Genomic DNA, 27,655 nt, shown 5'->3' with positions numbered 1-27,655 from the left:
TTCAGAGGCGCCTAGGTGGCTCAGTCGGTTAAAGTGTCTGCCTTGGGCTCAGGTCATAGCCCAGGGTCTTGGGATCTAGCCCCACATTGGGTTCCCTGCTCAGTGGGGAGCCTGCTTCTCCCTTCCCCCCTGCTTGTGCTCTCTCTCTTGCTATTTTGCTCTCTTTCAAATAAACAAATGAAATCTTAAAAAAAAGAAAAATGGAAAATATATCTCACAAAAATTTGTATACAAATGTTCATAGCAGTATTATATCCACAATATCCTCAAATTGGAAATAACCCAAATGATATTAACCAATGAATGAATGGATAAATAAAATATGAAATATCCTCACAATGAATGTTATTAGCATCCATGTTACAATAGGTTGAACCTTGACATCAATACGGCAATAAAAATTGGTCATAAAGGAACACATATTGCACAATTCCATTTATTATGAAATGTCCAGATAGGCAAATATAGAGACGGAAAAAAGATTACTGACTTCCTAGGGCTTAGGAAGGTTGGGGGGCTGCTGGGTGATAGCTAAATGTTCAGGTTATCTTTTTCAAGTGACTAAAATACTTTAAAATTGATTGTGGTGATGGCTGCACAACCTCATGAGTATTCAAAAAACTCATGAATTGTACATGTTAAATAGGTGAATGGTATAATATAAATCACACCTCAACAATGTTGTTTTTTAAAAAAAGAGGGGTTCCTAGCTGGCTCAGTTGGAAGAGAATGTTACTCTTGATCTTGGGATTGCAAGTTTGAGTCCCACATTAGGGACAGAGATTACCTAATTGAATAAAACTTGAAAAAATAAAAAGAAAGAAAAAGCAGAGTCTAAAGAGACTGTATTGAAGCTATCATAATATGGAGTTAAAATAACTAATAAATGTTAAAGACCGTAATGGAAAAGGTAGACAATATTTAAGACTTGATATTTATCTTTAGCAGAGATATGTAAACAATAAGAATCAAATGCAAATTCTGGACACGAAAACACAGTAACAGCGATGAAGACAGCCTTTATCAAATTCATCAGCAAACTAAACAAAGCTAAGGAAAGAATCAGTGAACTTGAAGATAGATCAATAGAGATTACCCAAGGTGAAATGCAAAAAGAAAAAAGAGGGGGAAAAAATAAAGAGAACACACCATTCAAAATTGGATGGGCAGTAATAAATGGGGTAAAGCATGTATCACTGGAGTCCCTACAGAAGACAGAAAATGGGGCAGAAGAAATACTTTAAGAAATATGGCTATGGAATACACCAAACAGAACCAAGTGACTCAGGAAATATTAAGTAATACTAATACCAAAATAGGAAGAAAAAAAAGTAGGTCTATCATATGCAAACTGCTGAACACCAAAGACAAAGATAAAAATCTTAAAGGCAGCCAAGGAAAAAAAGTCAAATTACCCATAGAGGAAAAAGAGTTATAGCAAGACTTTTCATTAGATAACATGATAGAAGATGATGGAGTGAAATGTTTTAAGTGCTGGAAAAAGTAAAACCCACATGCCATTCCATAATTCTATACCCTTTAAAATGAAGGAAAATCAAGGCTACTCATACAATAAAAAGAGACACTTCACCACCAGCAGATCTACACTTTAAGAATTGTTAAAGGAAGTTCTTTGGGAAGAAGGACCATATATTACATATAGATACATATTAGAAAACTTGGTCCCAAAGAAAGAAATTAAAATTGTTCTTCCTTTAGTTTCCTTATAGGTTTAGATTACTGATTTCAGATCTTTCTTCTTTCAGATATGTGTACTCAATGTAATAAATTTCCCTCAGAGTGCCGCAACTGTTGCATTTCACAATTCATTTAGTTGAAAAAAATTTTTTTTTTATATGAGAGAGAGAGAGAGAGAGAGAGAGAGACCACAAGCAGAAGGGTCAGAGGGAGAGGGATAATCTTCAAGCAGACTCCCCAGTGAGTGGGGAGCCCATCACCAGACTCAGTCAATCTGAGAGATCATGATCTGAGCCAAAATCAAGAGTCGGGCTGCTTTACTGCTTGAGCCACCCAGGTAGCCCAAAAATATTTTTTAAATTTCTTGTAAGACTTAATCTTTGAGCCATGTGTTATTTCAAAGTTTGTTGTTAATCTTCAAGGGTGTTGAAAATCTGAAAATTTTTTGTTACCAATTTCCAGTTTTTCCATTATGCCTACTTTTTCTATTTTTCTAAATTTGTTAAGGTCTATTTTAAGGCCCAGAATGTGGCCTCTTTAATTGAATGTCAAAGTGAATTTGAGATGAAGGCTGATGCTAGATGAGGTATTTCATAAATGTCAATTAGATCCAGTTGAATATTGGTGCTGTTCTTTGGTTTTCTGTATTTTGAATATACAGGTCATTGTAGGGTTTTTGGTATTTATCCTGCTTGGTATTCTCTGAGCTTCCTATGGTATAGTTTCTATCATTAATTTTGGGAAATTCTAGATCATTGTTACTTCAAAAAGTTCTCTTTCTTCTTCTGGTATTTCAATTATGTATATCACATACTTTTGGAAACTGTCCACAGATCTTCAATATTTTGACATTTTTTTAAAAAAAACATTCATTATATTTTATCTTTGCTTTTCACTTTGGGAATTTTCTTCTGACCTATCTTCAAACTCAATAATTCTTTTCTGTGCTGAGTCCAGTTTACTGATAAGCACATCAAAGGCAATCTTCATTTCTATTACAATGTTCTTGATTTCTATGATTTCCTTTTGATTCCTTCTTAGAGTTTTCATCCCTGCTTGCATTGTCTTTCTGTCCCTGCATGTTGTCTACTTTCCATAATAGCCCTAGCGTAGTTAGTTTAAATCCTTTTATAATTTCAAGACCTGTTCTTTTTTTTTTTTACAAGACCTGTTCTAAATCTGGTTCTGATGCTTATCTTTTCAGAATGTTCATTTTTGCCCTTTACTGGGTTGTAAAATTTTTGCTCAAAGCCAGACATGTATGTATTGGGGAACAGAAACACAAGTAATTAGGCGTTTAATGTAAGGTTTTATATTAATATTGCTAGGAATTAGGTTACATTTAACATTTTTATAGCTATAGGCTACACTTAATATTTTTATAGCTTCAGTTTCATCCAGTTCCCTTGTTTCTCCTTCCCTGCTTTCTTTAGAAAGTCCTTCTTTATAGAGTCTATTGTTTTACATCTTTCTCAGTTGTAATGCACTGTTACTATACTGGATCTCTGTTGATATTTTCTTCAGTTGTAGGGAAGGGGGGATATTCTATAACCTCATGATTAAATCTCATTGTTTTAGTGAGTTCAAAGTCCTTGGATTTTGACTTTTCTTAGAAGATACCTTAGTCTTTTTTTTTTTTCTTTTGTGTGAAATAAAAAGATTAGAGGGTGCTGGAATTAATTGTCTTTTTTTCAGGTCAGATAAGACTCTGGTAGTTTCTCTTCAAGAGTAAACCTTTGTCATAGAAAATGAAGTTGGTGTATCTCAAAACTGTTAATTTTCTTATGGGTATACCTTTAAATGTTTACTTTTCTCACCATGAAATGTTTATCTTCACCATGAGAATCTGGTGTAAAGCTTCTATTGCCAAATACCATGAGTATGGGGATCCCTAAGACTAAACTCTAAGAATCCTTAGATTCTTAGAGTTTAGTCCACTCTCAGCCTCCAGCAATGCATTAAAATTACCACGTAAGTGTTCCTACTGGTTGCCAGTACCAGCAACTTCTGTTCCCATTAAGTTGACCTTCACAGTAATCGTCTGTATTAGGCGCTCTCCAGACCTCAGTTTTCAGATGGATCTATTAAAAGTTGTTGGTTTCCAGTTTCTCCATTTTTTTACTTATTGTAAGATTGGCAGTTGCAACTTCCAAGGTTTTTATATATTGGAGATGAGAACAGAGTTCTGTGAAATCTTCACATTCATGGAATCCCACAACATGTATTTAATTTTATCTGATTTCTTCAGTCAACTTAATTATTTTGAGATTCATCCATATTGTAGTATGAATTCACACACTTTATTGCTAAGTAGTACTCCATTGTATGGATTTACTACAATTTGTTTAGCAAGTCACCTTCTGATGGATCGTTTCTAGTCTGGGGCTACTACAAATAAAGCTTGTATGGACATCTCTGTACAAACCTTTTTTGGATATATGTTCTCATATACATTGGGCAAATATCTCAGAGTGTAACTGCTGAGGTTTATGCGGTAGATGTATGTTTAGCTGATCAACTTTTTAAAGAAATTTCCAATCTCTTTTGAAAATGGATGTGGCATTTCACATTCCCACTAGAATTATTATTCCATATCCCACCAACACTTTGTATAGTCTTTTCATCTGTAGTCATTCTAATGACAAATGAGAATAATATATTAATATTCAGTCTTCTAGTCCATGATCATAGTATATCTCTCCACTTACTCAGTTTTTTGTTTTTTTTTTTCCTCTATCTCTCAGTGTACAGGTCTTTGCTTGGTGTTTAATTTAATCTTATGCCATCTAAAAATTAAGTTAGCCTATTACACTGTTTCACAGATGCCAACAGAAGACATGGACCTCTGTATCAGAGACAAAAGACTTTATTACTCATGACATGACAAGCAGCATAAACATCAGCATGTTTGCACCAGTTTCTCTTGCCTCCATGTTCCATGGAAGTGATGCAGCAGACCCACATGGATTCTGATTCTGTATACATAGTGGTTTTTACACACAACTGATGAACACTGAGCTTGTTTGCAACCAGAAAGTCGGCTTTATCTTTGAGCAGAGGAAGGACATTACCTCACCTTTCAAGGTTACCAGCTGTATAATCAGGTCTGTGAAAATGACATAAATAAAATAATGGTTAGAGGCTTGCTGTGCCCAGTAAAAAGCATTGGAACTCAATAGGTCCAAAATGGATCATCTCTCTGCACGGTTTTTAATCAAATTTATCTGTATTTCATATTTAATGCTTTCTCTTTTTTTAAGATTTTATTTATTTATGTGACAGACAGAGATCACAAGTAGGCAGAGAGGCAGGCAGAGAGAGAGGAAGGGAAGCAGACTCCCTGCTGAGCAGAGAGCCCGATGCGGGGCTTGATTCCAACCCTGGGATCATGACCTGAGCCGAAGGCAGAGGCTTTAACCCACTGAGCCACCCAGGCGCCCCCATATTTAATGCTTTCTTAATGGTTTTCCTCTTAAACTCCAGTTTCTAACTGTTGTTAGGATATGTGACTAAATTGTTACTTGTACAATGATCTTGTATTTTGCAACCTCATTAAACTCTTGGTTCTAGTAGATTTCCTGTAGATCCCTTAGTATTTCTAATATAGATGACCATGTGGTCTACGAGTATGGTCCACTCTTGACAGTTTTATTTTCTTCCTATCAAATCTGGATGTCTTTGTAACTTGCCCTCAGCTGGAACACTCATGAAACTCACTGGAAAGCCACCAGCTGGGGTATCTGTGGAAATGGCTAGGAAATTATTTGCTAGGGCACCTGGCAGGTTCACTTGGAGACCAGCTAGGATGCCAAAGGAATTTGCAGCATGCATGGATGCCACTGAAACTTGCTGGAAGCTAAGCACCACTGGGGATTTCACACTCTTCTGGGTGCCATACACCACAGGAGCAAGAAGAGAGAAAAACGCATTCATCTGGAAGAGAAGCTCCTTCCTCATGAAGTGTCCCCTTAGCACCTTTTACTAAAAAAATTTAACATTATACCAGCTAGTAAAAGAGAAATTTCGATAGGGTTCTTCTCCAGTATCACATAGCAGGGCAATTTTATGTGTATTTGGAACTGACATCAACCAATCAATACCTTTGTCTGCCTGATTATTAAAGCCCTCTGCAGTAGATATCCAATGGTAGGCATTCACACAGGAGAAAAATATCTTCTACATCCTGTGCCCCTTTAGACATCCAGTCATATAGCTCTTCTGTAGAATTATTTGCCATTTATCTTCTAAGTCTATTGCATCTAGCCTATTAGAAATTGCCCACAAATAGTGCATTTTATTTTTGGCCATCTCTCACTCCAGACAAAGTGACCAACCAAAGTGCCACTTGAAGTTCCAACTAATGTTAACATTTTCCTTCACCACTCTACTTCAGAGTCACTCCTGTGTAGTACTGTAGTGCTACAGCTGTCTACTTTGAGGTGGTACCAGAATATCATGCTTCTCATTTATAAACCTGCCTGAGGACTTTTCTTCCTCCATCAAGTTGGTTGTAAGAAACTCCCAAAAGGCCATGGAGGGATGGAGGAGACAACGCAACAAGTGTCTATATTGAAGGACTCCTGAGTCAGGCCACCAGCTCATGCAATTTGTAATTTCTGGAAGAGCCCAATATTAATTTCCATTTCATGATGTGCACATACAACCTTACGTCTAGGTGAAGACAGTAGGCTTTTGTTTCTCCTGCCTAAGGAGACCTATCTAGAAAATCATGCTAAGGTCAATGTCAAAACTACTGCCTCTGTTAGTATTTCATGGTTGCATCTCTCACATCTAGATCGTTAATCCATTTTGAGTTTATTTTGTGTAAAATATAAGAATGTGGTCCTCTTTCATTCTTTTGCATGTAGCTGTCCCAAGCAAAAACATTTTAGGCAGACTTTTTCAAAGGATAATAGGCCTGTTATGTTAACTCCTTTCTGCACAGTAGCTTAGGGTAGTTACATGATACACAGGCACTGAGTCTCTATCAATTTCCCCTGGTAGACAACATTTCACATGTGTCACAACTTATAGCTGGAAGAATTAATGATGTCTTGTGTGACTCCACTGGAATAGGACTCTTGGAAGCTTGTACCTATTTTTCTTCAGACTTCATTCCATGCAAGTCACTTTGCTGATTTTGCTTTGTGTCATTTTCCTGTAATAAATCTTAGCTATGACTATATGCTGAATCGTGTGAGTACTCCTAGCAAATCACTGAATCTTAGACATGGTCTTGAGAATAACCAATTCAGCTCCATTTTTACTGGTGGGGCATAGTGCATTTTGAGCCCCTAATGATTAGCGTCACTCTGGAGCCAGCGTCTAGTAATTCTCCAAAGATCTGGCTATTTCCTTTTTCATAATGCCCACTCTAGTAATAGCTGCAGGATACATAGTGGAAAGTATAGAGGAAGATTTATGGTACATACTCATGTAAATGCATCAAGATTCATTCTAAGGTTACCTAGACTCCCCTTGAGATCAAGAGGCTGTTTATGAATTGATTTTTGTCTAGTAGTGAGTGAGAGGTTTTAATTCTCCTGTGGCAAGTCAAGTCAGGATTCTGGGTACCCAATCCAGAGGTTTTTTTTCTGTTATATAGCTCAAACAACATTCTAGTAGACTATTTCATTCCCACGGATATTATGGTCAATTATCCAGAGTCAAAAATCCTTGAAAGCAAAGGCGTTCTGATTACTGATACATGCTACCTTTTACAATAAATGCGCCCACCTCATCTTTGATGTCAAAGTGCTACCACCTGGCCTCTAACAATCTGGAATCTTTTTACCTCCATTTAAACCAGGGAGCTCACCTCAAAAGCCGTATCACCCATAGCTACACCCAGCCTAAACAGAGAGCAATCACAAGCCTTTCCAAGAATGTAAGAGTTCTTCCCACTAACATAGTCCTCAATGCCTTATTAAGGTAGTGTCTTCTGGGCCTTTTAATGGAATATATTTGGGGGATATGCATGCAGGTCATACTCTGTAAATCCACTCTAACATTCTTATCTCTCAAAGCTCTGGATCCCCTTTTTTCATATTATGCCAGAAAACATCTGGCATCCCAAGACTTAAATGTAAGTCATCTTGGAGTCCATGTTATCAGCCAACCAACCAAGTAAACTATGAAGAGTCACCTCTAGCTCTCCAACCTAAAGCATTACATCTGGAATCTCTAGCAAGTGCACCTTTATCAGTGAATTCTGCCTAATCTAGCGTTATATTTTTCTCTCCTTAATCTGACACACCTAAATTCTCTACCCCATACATTTCCAAGGTGTGCTGATTATACATTAGCAGAGTCTTTCAATTCTTTTGGTGTGTAAACAATTTCCTCAGAGGCCATAATGTCTACCTGCCCTCTGGAACAAGAAGAGATTTTTACCCTAGCTATTTATCTGTGAACACAGTGAGTAGTTTCTTTTTCTTTCTTTTCTTTTTCTTTCTTTCTTTCTTTTTTTTTTTTTTTTTTTGGTTTATTTATTTATTTGACAGAGAGAGAGACATCACAAGCAGATAGAGAGGCAGGCTGAGACAGAGAAGGAAGCAGGCTCCCTGCTGAGCAGAAAGCCTGATGTCAGGCTCCATCCCAGGACCTTGAGACCATGACCTGAGCCAACACAGTAAGTAGTTTCAATGGGTCTTGAAAAACATGAGCATTCCCCTCTTAAGGCACCTACCTCAGATGGGTTAATCACAAAAACTTTAAGCACAGGAAGGCTAATTTCCTTAGACACAAGAGGACTCACTACTTCTGGTGGCAAAGGAGGTTCAGAGTGACTTGGGGGGGTCAAGATTGACAGCTTCATCTGGCTCCAACCATGTATCTCCACTCTAAATTTCAGTACCCCATTCTTTCCTAAACAGTACCCTAACTTTCACATGATAAACTCTGCAAGATCGAATCCTACAGATGTAGTCATTTAGCAACCTGCACAATTAAAATGAGATTTTCTTGAAAATCTCAGACTCTTTATACCAGAGCAAGAAAGGAATGAGTGCTGAAACAAGCTCCTGAATAAAAGAGGAGTGTCACCATAGGTAATATTAAATACTTACCATGTGTCAAGTCACTGTGCTACATGACTGATAACACACCATCTGGTGTCATGCACTGCTTACCTCCTCTCACTGCACTTAGAATTAAACCCTAACGCTCTACCAGGGCCTTTTAAGTCCTGAATGAACCTGCCTCCTGCCTGTTTCTCTGATGACTTAAGTTTGTTCAGAAAGTTTCAGCCACATATACCTCCTCAATCTTTTCAGCCTACATGTCCCCTCTTCCAAGCTACCAAAGGACACCAGTACCCCCCCATCTTCCCCCCACCCCGATCCCAGAGACAGTGCTTTTCTTCTACCATTTGCCACCATACCATATCGTTTTATTTATCGTGTTCTTCTCTTGTGTACTGCACGTGTATTATTTAACTTACCATGTTTATGTACTGTGCGCTTAGGATTATTACTCCAGGAAACTGTAACCTCCCCTTGGGCTCCAGAAGCATTTGCAGGATTCTCACTGCTCTCTAAGGTTAGTCTACCTTATTTCTGCCTGCTTTTCCAACAGACAGAATGAAGTTTGAAGGGGTCATAGGCACCCCTCCAGGTCACGCAGAGCCAAGTAGGGCCTGAGTCTGTGGGTCTCCCGAAGGCGGGGCTGGCCGCCACCCCAGGCGGCCCCATATTCTGTGGTGAACCTCAGCACAGTTCCCTTCCGACCTCCAACACCAGAAGCAGTCTTCCCTCCAAGGAAATAGACAGCATCACCATTACCATCACAAAACTGGCACCCGCTAACTCTTCCCCGCCTGGAAGCCGCCACGTCCCCGCGGAGCCACCGCCCCGCAGCCCGGTCGCGCTCCCCTCTGCGCAGGCGCACGCCGCTCGCTTCCGCTTGGGGCGGGGCTACCGGGCGGGGGTCGCCCGGCAGCGGCTACGGAGGTCCGCGCCCCCGACCCATCCGCATGGAGTCGGGGGTGCGCCGCGGCCCGGCCACTGCGCGGGGACCGGCCTCGGCGACCCCGATGCCAAGGCACGAATTGGGGGCCGGGGCTGAGGCGCGGGCTCGCGGCCCCGGTGCCGTCGGAGCCCGCCGCTTCCTTCTCTGTCTTTACCTGGTGGGCTTCTTGGTGAGTGCCGGGGCTGGGAGCGAAGGGCGACTGCGTCCTGGACCTGGAATCCGATTGGGGGCGGCTTTTTTCTTGAAGCCCGAGTGGTCGTCTCAGCGAGGGCTGGGAACCTGCGATCTGCCTGGTGGTGCCTCCTTACCTTTCAAGCCTCTTTTTGCCCCCAAACCTCTTTCACTCTGCGCCAGGTCACATTGCACCCTTGCGGAGCCCAGTCCGCGGCTCCTCTGCCCCTCCTGCGATTTAATGCGCCCCCAGCACCAGCGTCTAGTGTGATTGAGCCGGGCTCAACGGTGACCCCAGGTGTTAGGTGCTGTGAAAGGTACAGAACACGCAGAGTGGATAGCTGGGCTCCTGAGCAAGTTTGAGGGCCGTAGGTGTAGTCGGAGTGAATACACGGGCCTTTTTGCCAGGCCCGGTCAGCGAAGTCACTGTTGATGACCTCACTTGGGCAGAATTAGGCACATTTTCATTAGGGCTCCTGATAGACTGAAATGTTTAAAAATGCAAACCATAATGAATTATACCGATTTCTGCCTTTCAACAAACTGTTTATTGGGCTAAGCAGATTTGTTCTTTTTCATGATGTGTGTGTGTGTGTCCTGGTTTAATAAAGACAATTAATTTTGAATTCCCCACTTAGAATGGAAAGCTTAGAAAGATGAATGTATGATAGGAGAAGTCATCCATCCATCCATCCATTTATTATTCATAGAATTTCTGAAAACATTTTATGTTGCCAGGGCTGTAGAGCTCCAGTCCCTGTAATACACAGTCCCTGCCAGGAAGAACTTAAAATCTTACCAGAACGCTGTGTTGGTAGTTCATGGGCCATTATCTGCAGGAACCCTAGATCCAAGTACTCACTCTTCTTCCTCCAAGTCTAGACCTGGTTCAATTGCCCTCTTTGTGAGCTGGTCCAGATTAGGAGAGAACTGGGACGAGGACTCAGTAGGATTTCCTCTTTGCTGAGACTGAGACTATATCTTGAGGACAAAAGGAACTGGTCAGGTTAAGTGTCACTGGGCAAAGACTGCCTTTAGGGGCCTTGAATAGTCTGCAAAGGCACTAGGTCATGGCAAAGAGAAATTACTATTTTCTGCCCAGATGCAGGTTAAGACCTCTACTCTGCAGTATATTAGCCTCACTAGAGTTTGGGTACTGAACCATCAGTCTGTAACCATCTTTCTGTAAAGGGTTAATGTTGACTTAATAGTTGTTAAGACAATGATGAAAGCATTTTCCAAATCACTGTAAACACCACACCGTGAGGCACTCAGGAGGGCTCTGGTTAACCTTGCCTCACTTAGCCCCCAGGGTTAACGCTTCAGGTCAGAGCCTGGCATTCCTTAATCTTAGTTCAGTCTTAGAGTGCATGCAGATGCCTCTTCCACGTTCTATTCCAGCCATCCACAATTCAAAACTATTGATGGTGAGTCGTCCTTGACATTTCCGAAGGGAGTTGGCTGCCATCCACCCTCTGGTAGAAGCTGGGGACTGTCCATCGGCTACTGCCTCCCTCCCTCAGACAGTACTACTATCTGGTTCTGCCAGATGAGAAGAATTTGAACCCTCACCTGGAAAGTCCAGATTGGGACTTCAGAGAAACCAACATGACCTAAAATTCGAAATAGTTTGAATGTTTTAAATGAATCCACAGGCCATTCATTATAGTTGATCTTTCAGTACAGATTAGAATATTCAGAACATCTCCTGTGTTGTGTATGAACTGTGCACACAGCAAGTATAATTTAGCAAGCCTGATGTAAAATTGTAATAATTTGTTCAAGAGAGTTATTAGGTCTCTAATATGTTCAGGGTAAAATGTAAGATTTCCCAAAAGTTAAAAGAGAGTAGGGATTTTTTTTAAATGGAAAATGTAAGCAATTAAAGTATGTGCAGCTTTGGATATCCTTGTAGGATCTAATGGCTCTTTGTTAGGTAACATCTAAGGAATATTATTCATAACTTAGTTATTACTTTTATTATATATAGAGAGATGTAAAGACCCCCTAAGACTTTTGGGAAAATGGTTTCAGATTAATAAGAGAGGAAGGGAACAGGATTAAAGAAGTTATTTGCCAAAATGTTCTGTTTTTAGTTCTCATCTGGGCTTCCAGGTTTTAATTTGTTTAAGAAGGAAGATTAAGATGACCCTCTAGGCCCCTTTTGGTTAGCATTGTAAGATGGTGCTAAGACCTATGATTTCAATCCCTTCTTCCTCCAGATACAGAGATTCATATTTTATTTCATCAGCTGTAGTGAGGTCTCATTCATTGTTACTGAGGCAGTTTGCTGATCAAGAAATATTTAGGTTCCTACCCTGAAAATCCTGAAACTTTTTAGTGTATTCATCAGTTTTTGTTGAGAGATGTAGATGTTCCATGAAAGGTTTAAGTGTCCCCTCTTGCCTGATTTCCTTATAAACGGTTACAAGCACATGACCAGTTGCCACATTCAAAATACATTCAAAGCCGGTGGTTTTGAAGAAACTGCAGATTCACAGCAAGAGAGGAGTTGCCTTTTCTGGTAAGGGGAAGACGATTTTAGAGCACAACTTCCTGAGAGACAATTCTAGGACACCAGCATCCATGGAAATAGTTAATCCTTTTCAGGCTCACAAAGCATTAAAATAATACTGATCACCAGTTATTACTTATGAGCCTGTTTTCTTATTACCTACCGTAAATTGCAGCCTACTTAATTATTTCTCTCCCATCCTTTACTTGAATGTTAAATAACAAGTCATACTGGGAATTTTTTGAAAAAGATCTTTTTGGACAATTGAGTTTCCTTTTCTGAAAGATGCAGAAAATTCATTAGGTTGCTGATGTATTTGGGGTCTTTTAAGTGATATCGTACATCAGTAGGCGGATGAAAGAAGGCTGAGAGCCCCCAAAATTTATATAATCTTAAAATCAAAATAAGCTGTAGTTGAGGTAGTATAAATTTATGAACTACTTGAGAACGCTAGATAGTAAGTATATGGCCATTTAAAGATGTAACCATGGAAAAGAGCCACTGAAAAGTACATTTAGAGGTTCCTGTTTCTAAAATTAGGTGAATGCACAGCCACCAGGAGAAGGGACAAGCAAAAGATTAACTGTGGGCCCCAAAGAAAAGATGTTTTTCATGCATTTCTTTCTATTTAAACCAGATTGATTATAAGGAAAGGAATTCTAGTTGAATATAAAGAAACGCGTGTGTGTGCAATGTGGTTTCCTTCTTCTACTCCAGTCGTTGCAAGTATCCAAGTGAAGTAGGGATTAGAATAAAACTTAAAGGAAAAATTAACAATCCTTCTGTTAACTCAGAATACCTAGCAGAAGGGATCAGTACTTATCCCCAGGACTGAAGAAAAGTGAAAATATATTTGAACTGCTGTTGTGTGTTAGACCTGTCTCAATCATTACATCTTTTAATGGACTTCATATTTCTACCAGACAGGTGTTATTATTCCCATTTTTTTGCAAATGACAGCACTGGTGCTTGGTGACATTAAGTAACTTTCCAAGCACACATGCTTAGTAAGTAATGGAACCGGAGCTTAGAACTGTCTGTGTAACCCCAGTGCCTGCACTTTCATTGACTTAGCTACAGAACACTGGATTTCCCCAGTACCCCATCCTTCTCTCTCCTTCCTACTTTGCTGAGACCTTCTTTTCAGGTATAATTTTTAAGGCTATAAGCCACAGATTAGTCGCCTTCCCTAGTTCCAGGAGGAAATTCATATTATGAAGCAAGTGCGGCTTTGTCAAAAAATAGGTATTGGGGCACTTGGGTGGCTCAGTGGGTTAAAGCCTCTGCCTTCGACTCCTAGGGTCCTGGGATCAAGCCCCACATCGGGCTTCCTGCTTAGCAGGGAGCCTGCTTCCTCCGCTCTCTGCCTGCCTCTGCCTACTTGTGATCTCTCTCTGTCAAATAAATAAATAAAATCTTAAAAAAAAGAAAGAAAGAAAGAAATAGGCATTATCCCTGCCTCCTTTCCCACTTCATTACACACAGACATTTTTTGTTTTTGTTTTTTATTTGAAAAACTTCTATCTTCTATAGCACATCCTCCTTGAGTATTAAGGATCAATCACAAAGAAGCTAAAGTCGAAATGATTCTCGGTCATGGTGGTCAGGCATTTATAGGTAGCAACTGTTATAACATTGTATTTTGATTCTTTGATAAGTTTAATCTGATGGGTATAGCATACTGTAGAGGTACGATTTCTTGTTTCCTCAAAATTAAATACTGGTTTATGTTTTTAATCAGTTTGCTATTAGGATCACCACTTTAAGAACACCTAAGCATCAGTTTCTAATTTGAGTCAATCAGTGTTTTGTTGTCTAGGATTTGTTTGGTGTCAGCATGGTCGTCCCTTTACTGAGCCTTCATGTCAAGTCTCTTGGAGCAAGTCCAACAGTTGCTGGAATAGTAGGTAAGTAGTTAATATTGTACATTTCAGAGCACCGAATTTTCAATCCTCTGGACTAAGAACCTAAAAACAAATCAGTCTTGATAGCTGAGTATCATCCAAAGCTAAATTCAAAGTGGGCTAAAAGGAATTTTTAGAGTACTTAGGAATGTTACCCTGGAGTGAATATAGTTCATCTTTTCCTAGACTACCTGTGTTCAGAGAGGTGTTGAGGGTTAGCATCATTTCTTTGCCCTCACCACCAGTGACATCACAGTTCCTCCCCGAGCCTCTCCAAGGAGCTGGCTGTGTGTGTCAAAGGGTAGGTGCGGACTCCTGCCTGCGGGAACCAGAGAAATGTAATCTACAGAAATCAATTCACACAGCAAAGGGACTCAGGGTGAGCCTTGACCACCACCAGTGCATCTTAGGGGGTTGTAGGGTTTCTCTGCCTGTGCAGCATAGAACCTCCATCTGAAAGTCCCTGATTTACCAAAGAGACAGGGCATAGCAGGGCTTAGGACTATGCCAATTAATAAGGAATTGTTAAAAGACTAACAGCCCTTGACTATTCGCAAGCTGGATAAGCAGATGTTGGGAGACTGTGGTGGACACAGTATTTGGTAAGTCCTGCATGACATGACTTGTATTTCCCTTGGAAAGTAGAATTATACCAGCCCCCACAGTGGCCCAAGGGTTTTTGTGAAGAGCAGAAGGGACATGTTATGTGATATAATGGAGGTAAAGGCGCTCTGTAAAATTTTGTCAGTTCTTTATAAACTAAAGCAGTTCATAAAACCGGAATATTAGAGGCATATAAGAGGATACAGAAACTTTTAGACTTAGGAGAATTTTTCTAGAATTTGGATTTCTATTCCCCGAGTACTCTCTATTCTGTCTCAGTTGGGGGTATGCATCCTTACAGAGCAGAAGCCTCTCTCAGAGACTGTGGGCAGCCCTTGTTGTAGTCTCTCTCCTACTTCCTTCAATTTTTGAGGTTTTTTTGTTTTTTGTTTTTGTTTTTTAAAGATTCATTTATTTGAGAGGGAGGAGGGAAAGAGCACAAGCAGGGGGAGTGGCAGGCAGAGGGAGAAGCAAACTCCCCACTGAGCAAGGAGCCTGATGCAGGGCTCAATCCCAGGACCCTGAGATCATGACCTGAGCTGAAGGCAGACATTTAACCAACTGAGCCACGCAGGCATCCCTGAAGGTCTTTTAGTAAAAATTGTATTGCTTTACCCTTTCAACTGAAAAAAAAAGGGGGGGATATCTCCTTTTTAAAAATGGTCTTCTTTTCCCCTAATGTTTTCCTGTTAATATGTGTGTAATTATTACCACATTGATCCATTTTCATGATTTTCTTGATGTTACTGATGTTTTTTTATAGGCTCCTCCTATGGCATTCTGCAGCTCTTTTCCAGCACACTGGTGGTAAGTTGTCTCTCATCTGGCATCACATCTCAGTTACATTTGGGGGCATCTCCATGGTGGTGGTGGTTAAAGGTGGGGGGTCAGAGGACTTTCTGTGTTCCTTGCTTTCCTCAGGGCTGCTGGAGTGATGTGGTTGGAAGACGGTCTTCCTTGCTGGTGTGCATTCTGTTCAGCGCCCTGGGTTATCTGATTCTTGGAGCATCTACCAATGTGTTCCTGTTTGCCCTGGCTAGAGTCCCTGTGGGTAAGTTCCTGCCCTTGGGTGTGTTTTCATTCAAAATAAACCAATTGTCTGTAAATGTATAAAGAGAGACCATCTTACCTGTCCGTGCCTTCTTTTTCTTTCTTTCTTTCTTCCCCTTTTTTTTTTCTTAAGATTTCATTTATTTATTTGAGAGAGAGTGAGTCTGTATGAGCAGCTGGAAGAGCAGAGGGAGAGGGAGATAATTTCCAGCAGACTCTGCACTGAGCCACAGAGCCCCATGTGAGGCTGGATTCCAGGATCCTGGGATCGTGACCTGAGCTAAAACCAAGAGTTGGGTCCTTAACTGACTGAGCTGCCCAGGCTCTCCTGTTGGTCCCTTCTTGGTTACAACTTATGTCAAGAGAGAATAATGGCAAGAGCGATTATAACTGGAACATCAGACGCTGCTGTTGATGGAGGACTTAGTATCAGTCAGGCTCTGCTCAGATGAGCACAGCCACAGAGCTTGTCCATGACGGGGCCTGGAGCCTTCCCTGTCGGTATGAATCATTATACCACTGCACAGACCTGGCTCCTTCCCATCGCTCTCTCTACCTTCAGTCAGTAAGAATTTGTTAAATGTCTTTGGCCAGCGCTGTGGTTATTATTCTTCCCCTTGGCCAACTTCTAGTTTTAAAATTGGGCTTCCTGACTTCAGATGGAGATCTCCCACTGTAGCTCTCCGGCAGCCTCCCGTAAATCCGGCTGTTGGTCGGGGGAGATACTAGGATGACGATGGCGTGGCTCTTGGGTTAGTTTCTGTTTCCAAACTGATCTTGAATGTTCCTGACATTTTCGAAATGGCTTTTATTTTGTCCGTTCTTTGAGCTGCCGCTGTTGACTGCTATCCTAGTGTGGCAGGTAGGGAGGCCCTGTGGAAGCTCTTTGTTCTCTCTTTGCCTTTCTCAGTTGTTAGAACCCTGGAGTTTCCGTTTCTTTCTCCCTTGACTCAATAGAGCACCAATAGACTCAGCTGCCCTGGTGGACAAGTTTGCAGCCCTGGACCTCTGCCCCTAGTCAGTTAAGCTGCTCCTTTTCGCCCAGTGCCCCAAAGGAACAGAGCATAAAATAAGTACTTTTAACATATGGTTGATGATCAGCTCATTTGGGATTTTCACACCATTTCTGTGACATACATCCTTACTCTCCAAGTCTTTTGAGTTAACCCTCGAAAATTCATGCTTTGCCTTTCTTTTAACTCAAAAACCTGAAAATACTTACAAAGGTCTTCGCTTTAAATATGAGCTATCATCCTAACTCGCCCCCCCCACACAAAAAATCCAACTGATGGCTGCTTTATGTGCATTCGGAGTCAAAATTATTGTACATGCTTGGTTTGAGTTGCAGTGTGTAAATATAATACACTCCACCATTCAGCATTAAGGCTGTTTGTAATTCTAAAGAACTACAGAGTAATCGGCCCTGTATACAATAGGTTGAAATTTATAGAGAAGATTAAAATGTTTTTACTTAATATGAAATGAGCCTGCTTTGAGTAGTGATAGTTCCACTAATATATGTCTTACTCTTGACTAACAGGAGAGCTACACATAAAATTCTCTCCTGCTATGGGAACTTCTACAGTGTTCGGTTGGCCCAGGAATATGAGGGAGCCCTGGGGAGCCTTGCAAGGGTTATGCTGTACAATGTCATGTAGGTTCAGGTCCTTGGATCTGAAGGTGAGCCTGACAGAGTTTGAAGTACCAGAGGAAGACACATGGTTTTCCCCTCTTCTCTCTATCCCCTAGCCCAGCCTCTAGAAGGTAACAGGAAGCTAGTCTGGGTCACCTTCACCACAGTCCTCCTTCCCCGGGTATATAAGGTGAACTCAACATCGGTATCATTTCAGAAATAATTACAGGATCCCTGCTAGGCCTTTTAGGAATCATCTTCCAGCCTGGTCCTTTCTCACATTAAAGGAAATAGATCTAGGGACAATCTGTCTAATTCTAAGACAGGTTTGTAAGTTTGCTTCCCATAGAGGCTGGTTATCAGGCAAATATCTGCTCTAATGTTTACACGCAGTTGGATATAGAACCCAGGAGCAGGGTGCAAGCCGAGAGATGTACAGAGTGATGCTTCTTTCAAGGAAATCACTGGAAACCATCGTGTTGCATCACAGTTAGGAGCACGGCAGGCCGACCCGCCAGCAACACTGACTGAACTGCTGCCATGTATTGCCAGCGTGGCGGACAGCATACTATATCAGAACCCCTCAGTCTGTTTATTCAACATATGGGTGTATGGCTGCAGACAAGTCAAATACATCAGCAGAAGTATGAGGAATATAAAGCTGCTATATACACTTTAATCTCTTATTAAGTCATGTCCCACCTTTCGGTTTGTTTAGTCAACCAATTCATAAACCTCTTGCTAGGAGAAAATCAGTTGGTAGTGTTTAGATGACTATGTGATCATGTTTTTATATTCTTCCTCACTCCCTATCCTTCCCTGCTCTCTTCCTCTCTAGCAGTTATCACCTGTACCCATGTACACACATACACACACTCTATGAAGAGAGTTTGTGGGGTTTTTTGCTCTCTGATCCTTGCATTATTCTCAGGGTCAGGGTCAGGATTAATGCTGAACAAAGAGTAGGCATGCTCGAATGTTTACTCACTGAGTGAATGAATGAAGAATGATACATCTCTGTAGAGAAGCGACCACGAATTGCACTTGGCTAACAGAAAGCTGGAGATACTGGGATGTCAGTGTGGATGGTGGGAAAGCAGGGGATGCAGGGCTTGACTCCCAGGGATAAGGTAGCCAACTAGAACTGTGGGGCTAGATCAGGAGTCCAGTCACAGTGGGATAAAAGTACAAACCTTAGAGGTTCAAAGAGAATGGAGACCAGAACTCCATCTGTGATAGAGATGAAATGCAAGTTCACATCCAAGATTCTTTTGGTCTGAAAAATGTTACAGAGTATGTTTCTTATCCCCTTGCAGGTATTTTTAAACATACCCTCTCCATCTCAAGGGCTCTGCTTTCTGATCTGGTTGCAGAGAAAGAACGGCCGCTAGTAATTGGACAATTCAATGCGGCATCTAGTGTGGGCTTCATCTTAGGCCCCATGGTTGGTGGATATCTTACAGAACTAGAAGATGGATTTTATCTGACAGCCTTCATCTGTTTCTCGGTCTTCATCCTCAATGCTGGTATGTTGACGTTTCATCCTAAGAAGGCTGTTTGGTTTATGCATTCATACTGACCCATCTACCTGCTTTACTTTTATCTCCTTACACTTTGTTGTTCTTAAAATAGGCAGAGTTTTTGTTGTTGTTACACTGCTATGATAGTTTCAGGTGTGCAATTTAGTGGGTCAGCAGTTCTGTACATCACTCAGGGCTCATCCTGATACGTGTACTCTTAATCCCCTTTACATTCGAATAGGCGGATTTATTTTTCAAAGTTGGTCACCTCGTCTCCTGCTGCAGACCACCTGCCCATGTCTTCCCATCATGCTTAAAGCATGTATATGTCTCACATAGCATGTGGATGGGCAAGCCCTGCCCCCCACCCTTCCATGTGCTCCAGCCACACTGGCTTCCTGGTCTGCCTCACACATGCCAGGCTCATTCCCACAGGAGGGCACTGCAATTTGCTCTTTCCCCCACCTACAACATTCTTCCCATATACCTTTACTGGGTCTTTCTTTGTTTTGTTAATTTTTTTTAAATTTTATTTATTTATTTGACAGAGAGAGAGAGATCACAAGTAGGCAGAGAGGCAGGCAGAGAGAGAAGGGGAAACAGGCTTCCCATTCAGAGAGCCCAATGTCGGGCTCCATCCCAAGACTCCATCCCAAGACTCTGAGACCTGAGCTGAAGGCAGAGGTTTAACCCACTGAGCCACCCTACTGGGTCTTTCTTATCATTCGAGTGTCAAATATTTGCTTCCTTGGAAAGGCTCTTCCTGATGATTCTATTACACATAACTCCGGTTTCTTCACAGCACTTCTGAAATTATATTATCCATTTGTTTTCTTGCTTATATTCTCTCCTCCCTACCTCCCCACACATTCTGTTAGAAACTAAATGCCACAGGATAGTGATTTTCTCACCGTTGTCAGTCCTGCCCAGAACTGGCCAGGCATAAAGCCAATGTTCAATAACATTGGATGGATAAAAGAACACTTACTGGACTATGAACTCCTTAGAAGCAGGGCCAGTCGCCTAAAGCCAAGAGGATAAACCTCTTTGCCTAGAGACTGGTACCTTCCTGAGCCTTAGAAAAACAACTTCAGAAACAAGAGGATTTGTTCATGTTTCTCAGTTTTCCTTAAATTTAATGATAGCCTACTCTACTGCATCTTTTTTAGTCTTTGTATTCAAGGCTCCAGGTTGCATGATGGATTCCATGTTGAGCTAGGATATCACACTCAGGAAACAGAGCTCAGGAGTTTAATGTGAATTGTCATACGAATACTTTATGATCTCCTGCCAGAAGTTTAACCTGTAACCTCAGCTGGGAAGTGAGGTCTGACGGATTAGTGCAAATCGAGATAAAATACCTGAAGCCCATGACTGGCTGGTGTGGCCAGGTACCTTCCCACATGAAGGAATGTGATGAATGTGATAGCTCTCCAAGTCAGAAGTCAGTGTATAAACGAAGATTGTGATTATGGGGTTCTGTTTTGGATTCTCCAGCGATGATGCTGTTTAATATCATGCCCTCACCTAAGCCTGTGAATGGATCTGAGTCAGTCAGGGATAGTTCAGCCACAAGTGTTCTCAACCGCAATGGCTAAAAATAGTAATAGGGATTTCTTGTGCATTCTTAAGAAATTTAGAGGTCAGCAGGCTGAGCTGATGCAGAGAATAGCAGGGGAGAGCGATAGGGGCAGGCCAACGGACAGTGTCTCACACTGGGCTTTGCCTTCCAGCGCAGTGAACAGTGTATTGCGTTTTTTCCCCTCAGTGACTTTGGCTATTTTCTTAAACCTCTTTTACCCCTTCAGCTTCTCATATTCTCATTCTGATAGGCCACTTTGCCTGAGAAAGGCCTCTTTTATGTCTTTTGTGGCATGATTTCTGATTTCATGGTTAAGAACTTAGACTCTGGAGTTTGACAGACTTGGATTCAGATTCTTGCTGTGCCACTTTTTAGTGTGGGCCTTGAGCGAGTTGCCTCAGTTTACTCATCCATAAAATGGGATAACAACACTCCCAGTCTTACTAGGGCGAGCCCTGGAGGTCTTGCATGCAAGCAGTTCACCCCGCTGCGTCAAGAATACTGCATGCTCAGTAAACATCAGTTGCTGTCATCATTATCATTTTTATTACTTTAATTATACTCTTGGTCTCAGTCCACTGGGGCGATAGCCCTTTCATATTTTTATCAAGATTGTGTAAAACGTCTAAGGGCCCTTTCAAAGATAAGAAGTGGTAGAAAGGCCAGGCCTGCATTCTCATGTGGTTAAGTTTTCTGTCATAAATTAGTCCCTGGAGAGTAGTCCCCCTTAACTGTGGAGAAACCACACACACAGATGTGGTTGCTGAAAACAGCACGAAGCGGTCTGAAGGGCCATGGGCCAGTTGAATTTAAGTGTGGAAGGACTGAAAACTCCACAGGATGAGTTTGGAAAAAATGTCCTAGAATGGCAAGCTGGAATTCAGTTTCAAGAAATTTGGAGGCATGGATTGGCAGTAGGTCCTTCTACTTGGATGGCATGGGATACATAAAACGACCGAGGCAGGAATGCACCAGTCATAAGGGTGGAAGTAGGATTATGAGTAGGAATTGGACTGCTCTGTAAGGTCATACATCATGGTCTGTGAGAATGGTACCCCAAAAGATTTTGAGGTGTGACTTGCAAAAGCACATGGTAGGCCCTGACAGGGGGCAGAGCCAAGCAGGTGCTTCCTGACAGGTCACTGGTGTCAAACTGCCCCTCTTCCCACAAGCCGAGGCCGGCTGCTTCTGCTCACAGAGTGAGCTTCCCCCAGTACAGTACTCACCCTGTAATTCAGTTGCTGTGTTTTACTTGTCCAAACCCCCTTTTAGACTTAAATTCCTTGAGGGCAGGGATATTATAGGCCTCGTCTTGTTAATATATAACTACTGTTTAGCACAGGCCTTAGCATTTAGGAAGCATAACTACTCAGAATGTGATGAAGTGTGGGTGGGGAATGGATGGGAGGGTGGATGGATGGGGAGGCAAGATGGTGGACAGGCACAGAGTTAGAAAGGTAGTGAATTTAAATATACAGACGCCTGGGTGGCTCGGTTGGTTAAGCAGCTGCCTTCGGCTCAGGTCATGATCCCGGGGTCCTGGGATGGAGTCCCGCATCGGGCTCCTTGCTCGGCAGGGAGCCTGCTTCTCCCTCTGCCTCTGCCTGCCTCTTTGTCTGCCTTTGTTCGCTCGCTCTCTCTCCCTCTCTCTCTGGCAAATAAATAAATAAAATCTTTAAATATACAGCATGAGAATTTCAATACCCCATGATACAGGAAACCATCATGGGCTCTTGAGCCGGCGAAAAAAGTGAACATTTTGTAGGTATAGAATTTTTCTAAGGTGAAGAGAATTCTACCATCAAAATGGAGTAGAAGTAGCTGTGGCCAATCCAGTTTTGAATCCAAAACTGGATTCAAAGACAGGTTAGTAAATGTACTAATACAAAACTACAGCATAGAAATCTCGTGCACATATGTGCTCCTCCCCCGAGATTGCGGGCACCCTGCGAGTCCGGGCGTGCAGCCGACAGATCCCGTGCCCTCCCACCAGGTCTGGTTTGGCTGTTTCCCTGGTGCGAAGCGAAGCTCTCCAGTGCAGAGAAAATCCAGGCAGCGAGGAGGAACTCTGCACCCTGGGGGAGGGGAGATGGTCACGGGCAGGAAACCGCCACCCCTCCCCGGAGCACAGTCGGCCCCAGACCTGCCAGGCCGCCCTGGCTGGAGTTCACGTCCACACTGCGGGACATGAAGAACCTGATATTTTCCGAGATGTGGGACCTCTTCGCCGTGCGCTTGCTGATGGCGGTGGCGGTCATGCTCTACTACAGTAACTTCGTGCTGGCGCTGGAGGAGCGCTTCGGGGTGCGGCCACGGGCGGCCGGCTACCTCATCAGCTATGGCAGCGCGCTGGGCGCCCTGGCCGGCCTGGCGCTGGGGCCCCTGCTGCGGCTGTACCGGCACGACGGCCACGCCCTCCTGCTGCACTCGAGCGCGCTCACCTGCCTGCTGCTGCTGCTGCACGCCTGCGCCCGCTCCGTGCCCGTGGCCGTGCTCTGCTCCTCGCTGCTGGCCGTGTCCACCGCCGTGGGCAGGACCTGCATCACCGACCTGCAGCTGGCCGCGGGCGGGGCGCAGGCCAGCGGCACGGTCATCGGCGTGGGGCAGTCCGTGACGGCCGTGGGCCGGATCATCGCCCCGCTCCTCTCCGGGCTAGCGCAGGAGGTGAGCCCGTGTGGGCCCCCCAGCCTGGGGGCTGTCCTGGCCCTCGTGGCGATTTTCCTAATGTCACTCAACAGAGCCCGCTATGGTGGTGCCGGTGGTGGGAGTGACAAATTAAAACGTGAGTAGAGTGGAACTGGATAGAAGAAACCAACTCTGAGGCCATGAGGAAGGGACAGCGGCCAAGAAGGGTGGTTCCCCAGCAGGTGCTCTTCGTTGGGAGACTCCCAGGTCCAGCCTGCGGGGTGATCAGAAGTCAGAGCCTTGTCAAAGGGGAAAGTATTAAATCTTATGTAGAAGTCTCCTCTTCAAACCCTGCCAGTGGGGTTCAGATTTTCCAGGGGGAAACACTACCAGCTTCAGGACGGGAAGGTGGTGGTGAGATAACAGAAGGTGATAGCCCCCCCCCCCCCCCCCCCCCCCCCCCCCCCCCCCCCCCGCTAAGTAAAAACAGGGTAACCCACTGGGTGATCCGCTGGGACACAGGCTTCGTGTCACACTGCATAAACCAAGGTTTTTTTGTGCTATCAGAAGCCTAGAGATTGAATAAGCCGCTTTATTGAAATTAGCCTGGACCTTACTCAAGTCCTAACAAGGTTCTACCTGGGAGGCTGGGGAAAGATCACACGGCTGCCTCAGCCCCCAGACACTGGTTCTGGGGGCCCAGGGGAGGCCCAGAAACCTGTATTTAATAAGCAACACTTGCACTTCCTCATGGAGGTAGAAGAAGGATCATTCAGAGACATACAGGTTTGGATTCAAGTCAAAGCCAGAGACTTGGTTGTGGTTATTGATAGCTAACTCAGTTTGAAGTATTAAGATTATGTGATCCCGAAACGTTACCTTCTCCCTAGCTCTTGGCAGTCACGCTCCGTAATAGGAGAAGCAGGTTCATGGAGCCTGTCCCCTGTGTCTATTGCTTCGGAGGCCCTGTGCTCTGCAGAGAGCTGAGGTTGTCAGTGTGGCTAGTTCTCCCTGGATATCAGGCATGAACTGCTCCCGGAAACCAGGGCTCCATTAGGCTGCATGGGTTGGATGATGGTAGAGCACAGTGGAGAAGACAAAGTACAGGAATACCTTTAAGAGGAGCATCTCATGCAGGTAAGAGTCAGGTGCCATGCCTCATGAGACAGACTTAACTACAGTGTCTTATGTTGAAAGTCATTTCTTTTCTCTCACTTTAATATCATACCTGAGAACAAAAGAGCTACACACTGATCTACAGGGAAATGCCTTTTCCTAGGCCTAGGCTTAATGGTCATTACAAAAGTAGCATGCCAGGGTCCAACTGGGAGGCTCAGAGTGAGGGTTAGCACAAAAACACAGGGAAGCATTTGTGTGATTCTTGCTACTTGGATGATGTCACCTATTAATAATAATTATATTGGAGCCCCCTCTCGTTTCCTCATGCAAACTACTGAAGTTCACATTCCTCTCATTCTTTTTCATTGGTCCGCTGGGAAATTACTCTTGTTTTCAACCAACACACGTATAATTGTAAATGTATTGTATGAAAGCAGAAAAAAAAAGTTTCTCTAGTTTTAGAAGTTGTGTATGGGTTAAACCCAAATGTTTAAGACAATTAATTGGATGTCTGAAGATTGTCCTTTTCTCCTATCTAGCTACAAGGAAAATACTAACTTTTTATGAAGTGTTGTGATTGTGAAGTGCTAAGTGCTTTTGAGGAAAGCAAAATATAATACAAAATGGTGTGGCCCTTAAGGAGCACACCAAATTGGCATAGAGCTTAGACTCAAAGGGCAATAAGTAATCAAGGGTTTATGCAATGAAGTTGAATTTCTCCGAAGATTATATTTTCTGTGCACTCAGAAACAGGCAAGTTTCTTAGACATTCTTTAATGTAGTCATTATTAAATTTTTGAAATCCTAGCACTTTATTTTTGTGGTTAAATAAAGCCTATAAATTTATTAAGGCTTTATAGTTACCAGATAAATGGGAATGAAAACCAGGGTTGATCTTCATATAGAGAGTAGACAAACATTTTTGCTATTGTCCACACTCCTGTGGGGTTTTTTTTTTTAGATAAATATTATGCAGACATACCTCATTCCATTGCATTTAATTTTATTGTGCATCACAGATACTGCAATATATTTTTTTTAACCAGTTAAATTTCGTGGCAACCATGTGTTGAGAAGTTTATTGGCACCATTTTTCCACCAGCATTTGCTCACTTTGCGCCTGTGTCACATTTTGGTAATTCTCACAATATTTCAAACTTTTTCATTATATTTGCTATGTTGATGTATGATCAGTGATCTTTGATGTTACTGTTATAATTGTTTTGGGGTGCCATGAACCACACCCTTATAAGGTGGTGAATTTAATCCTTAAGTGTATGTGTTCCAAGAGCCCCACCAACTGGCTGGTCACCCATCTCTTGCCCTGTCCTTGGCCCTCTCTCTATTTCTTGAGATGCAAAAATATTGAAGTCAGGCCAGTTAACATCCCTACAGTGGCTTCTTAAGTGTTCAAGTGAAAGGAAATGTCAGCTGATGTGGCAAACTTCCTTGTTGTCTTATTTTTAAAAATTGCCACAGCCACCCCAGCCTTCACCAACCACCACCCTGCTCAACCCTGAGGAAAGACCCTCCACCAGCAAAAAGATTGCCAGTTGCTGAAAGCTCAGATGGTGGTTGGCATTTTTTAGCAATAAAGTCTTTTTAATTAAGGTATGTACATTGTTTTTTTAGACATAATGCTACTATAAATTTAATAGACTATAGTATAGTATAAACATAATTTTTAATGTATACTAGGAAGCCAGAAAATTCATTTGACTCACTTCATTGCAATATTTAACTTTATCGCAGTGGTCGGGAACCAGGTTACAGTATCTCTGATGTATGCCTATACCTCTCCTTAAAATGTCTGATGTGTGGATATTCCAAAGTGTGTTCCAGAACCAGCAGTGTCCACATTCCCCTGCAGCTTGTTAAACATGCACTCACACCCCAGCACGGACCTGCTGGGAACCATTCTCAACAAAATCCCCAGCTGCTCTGTGTGCACAGTAAACTTTGAAAACCACTGTTCTGTAGACAGTTTTTGTATAATTTATGGATTATGATCTCAGGGAAATTAAATCTGCTCCACTAAAGTTTGTGTTGTTTTGTTTTTGAGTCCCTGAGCAACTTCCATAATAATGTCCAAAGTATTTAGGTTGAGCCACATGAAATTGCTACTTTTCTAGGTCAAAATTACCTGCAGTTTCTCATAGTTCAACTTAATAGTATATGGAATCTTATTTTAGGGGCATTGAACTTGCCTCAGAAGTTTATAAAGGATATGGCATCCTTTCAGCATTTTACGAGCCTCAACTGCTAAGTTTTGTGAATGAGCCTCAGGGTTTTGGGTTCTAGAAGACTTTGGAGGGATGGTATACCTCTGCCCTCATGTCCAGAGAGAGGTGAGCAGAAATCAGAAAGGGAGTGGGGCATGTTTGGCCAGGGCAGTAACATTGGCAAGGCTCCAAAACCCAAGTGTGTGGGTCAAAAGTTAAGCCTGCAGCAAGCAGCCGGGGCAAGAATCAATGGTTCTGGCTTCATAATAGAGTCACCTGATGCCCAGAGCCTGCCCTAGACCTCTAGAACCAGATTCCAGAGTGCCTCAGAGGTGAGAGTCCCTGAGTTAGATCGTGAAGTAGTTCATGGACCATGCTCAGGAGTGAGTTTTTATTCCCACAGCTGAGGGGGAGCCACTGAAGAATTCATGCTGGTGAATGCTCCGGTGGACTTGATGTTGAAGATCCCTAGAGGGCAGTCATCCAAGGGGGATGGGAGGGGGAAGTCACAGACACTGAGGGAATCAGGTAGGGCACGAAATCTGAAAGGCCTGGGGACCATCAGCTTGTGACCTCCAGGGAGGCACTGGGTGGCAGAGCTTAGACAAGGTTAGCTAGTAATGAGTGTTGAGACATTCTGCCCCGTCCTCTGTTAGCTGTAAGAGAACATGTGTGGGCAATTATGAGAGACTGTTCTCTGCATGTCCTGAATATTAGGAGATATCTTTTCTGTGGGACACTTTTATAAGAAGTTTAGACACCTGTGGGGGAGTTGTGGGGGAGCCCTGGGAGAGTCAATCCGCTTAGGGGAAATTTCCAGCTTTGGGGCACCTGCTAGAAGGGATAGCTTTTTATTTGGAATGTACAGTAAAAGCCAGCATGGTGATTTCCCATGTCCTATTCCCTCTGGAAACCTTAGCCTTCCAGAAGTCTCTGAAATAAGATTCCCACAGATCTAGCCAGGATGATGTATAATGTAGCTCTTCTCAGAACAGGGTGATGGACTGAGAAAAATTGTTTTTCTGTCCTAAAATTGTATTTTCCC

At 42.7% G+C, this 27,655-nt stretch overlaps 1 protein-coding gene and 1 long non-coding RNA gene across 3 annotated transcripts; one reads left to right on the top strand and one right to left on the bottom strand.

Moving 5' to 3' along the window:
* Positions 1-4,548: 4,548 nt before the first annotated feature.
* On the bottom strand, positions 4,549-9,521 carry LOC122916402. Its single transcript, XR_006386184.1, has 2 exons — positions 9,140-9,521; positions 4,549-4,804 (listed from the first exon to the last, which is right to left on the bottom strand). It is a non-coding gene; the product is annotated as an uncharacterized LOC122916402 (long non-coding RNA).
* A 146-nt stretch (positions 9,522-9,667) lies between these two features.
* On the top strand, positions 9,668-23,705 carry MFSD9 (major facilitator superfamily domain containing 9). Of its 2 annotated transcripts, none has more exons than XM_044263763.1 (6): positions 9,668-9,835; positions 14,172-14,259; positions 15,623-15,666; positions 15,781-15,910; positions 18,916-19,068; positions 22,638-23,705. In XM_044263763.1, the coding sequence occupies exons 1-6, from the start codon at positions 9,671-9,673 to the stop codon at positions 23,432-23,434; spliced, it is 1,377 nt and encodes a 458-aa protein (XP_044119698.1). In that variant the 5' UTR covers positions 9,668-9,670; the 3' UTR covers positions 23,435-23,705. The 2 variants fall into 2 exon arrangements, with proteins under 2 accessions (XP_044119698.1, XP_044119697.1); XM_044263762.1 differs by having other exon boundaries at positions 18,859-19,068.
* The last annotated feature ends 3,950 nt before the right edge of the window (positions 23,706-27,655 follow it).

The sequence above is a fragment of the Neovison vison genome, chromosome 8 (genome assembly GCF_020171115.1).
Source record: "Neovison vison isolate M4711 chromosome 8, ASM_NN_V1, whole genome shotgun sequence".
In the NCBI taxonomy this organism is placed as follows: Eukaryota; Metazoa; Chordata; class Mammalia; order Carnivora; family Mustelidae; genus Neogale; species Neogale vison.
This window is presented reverse-complemented; position numbering and strand designations above follow the sequence as displayed.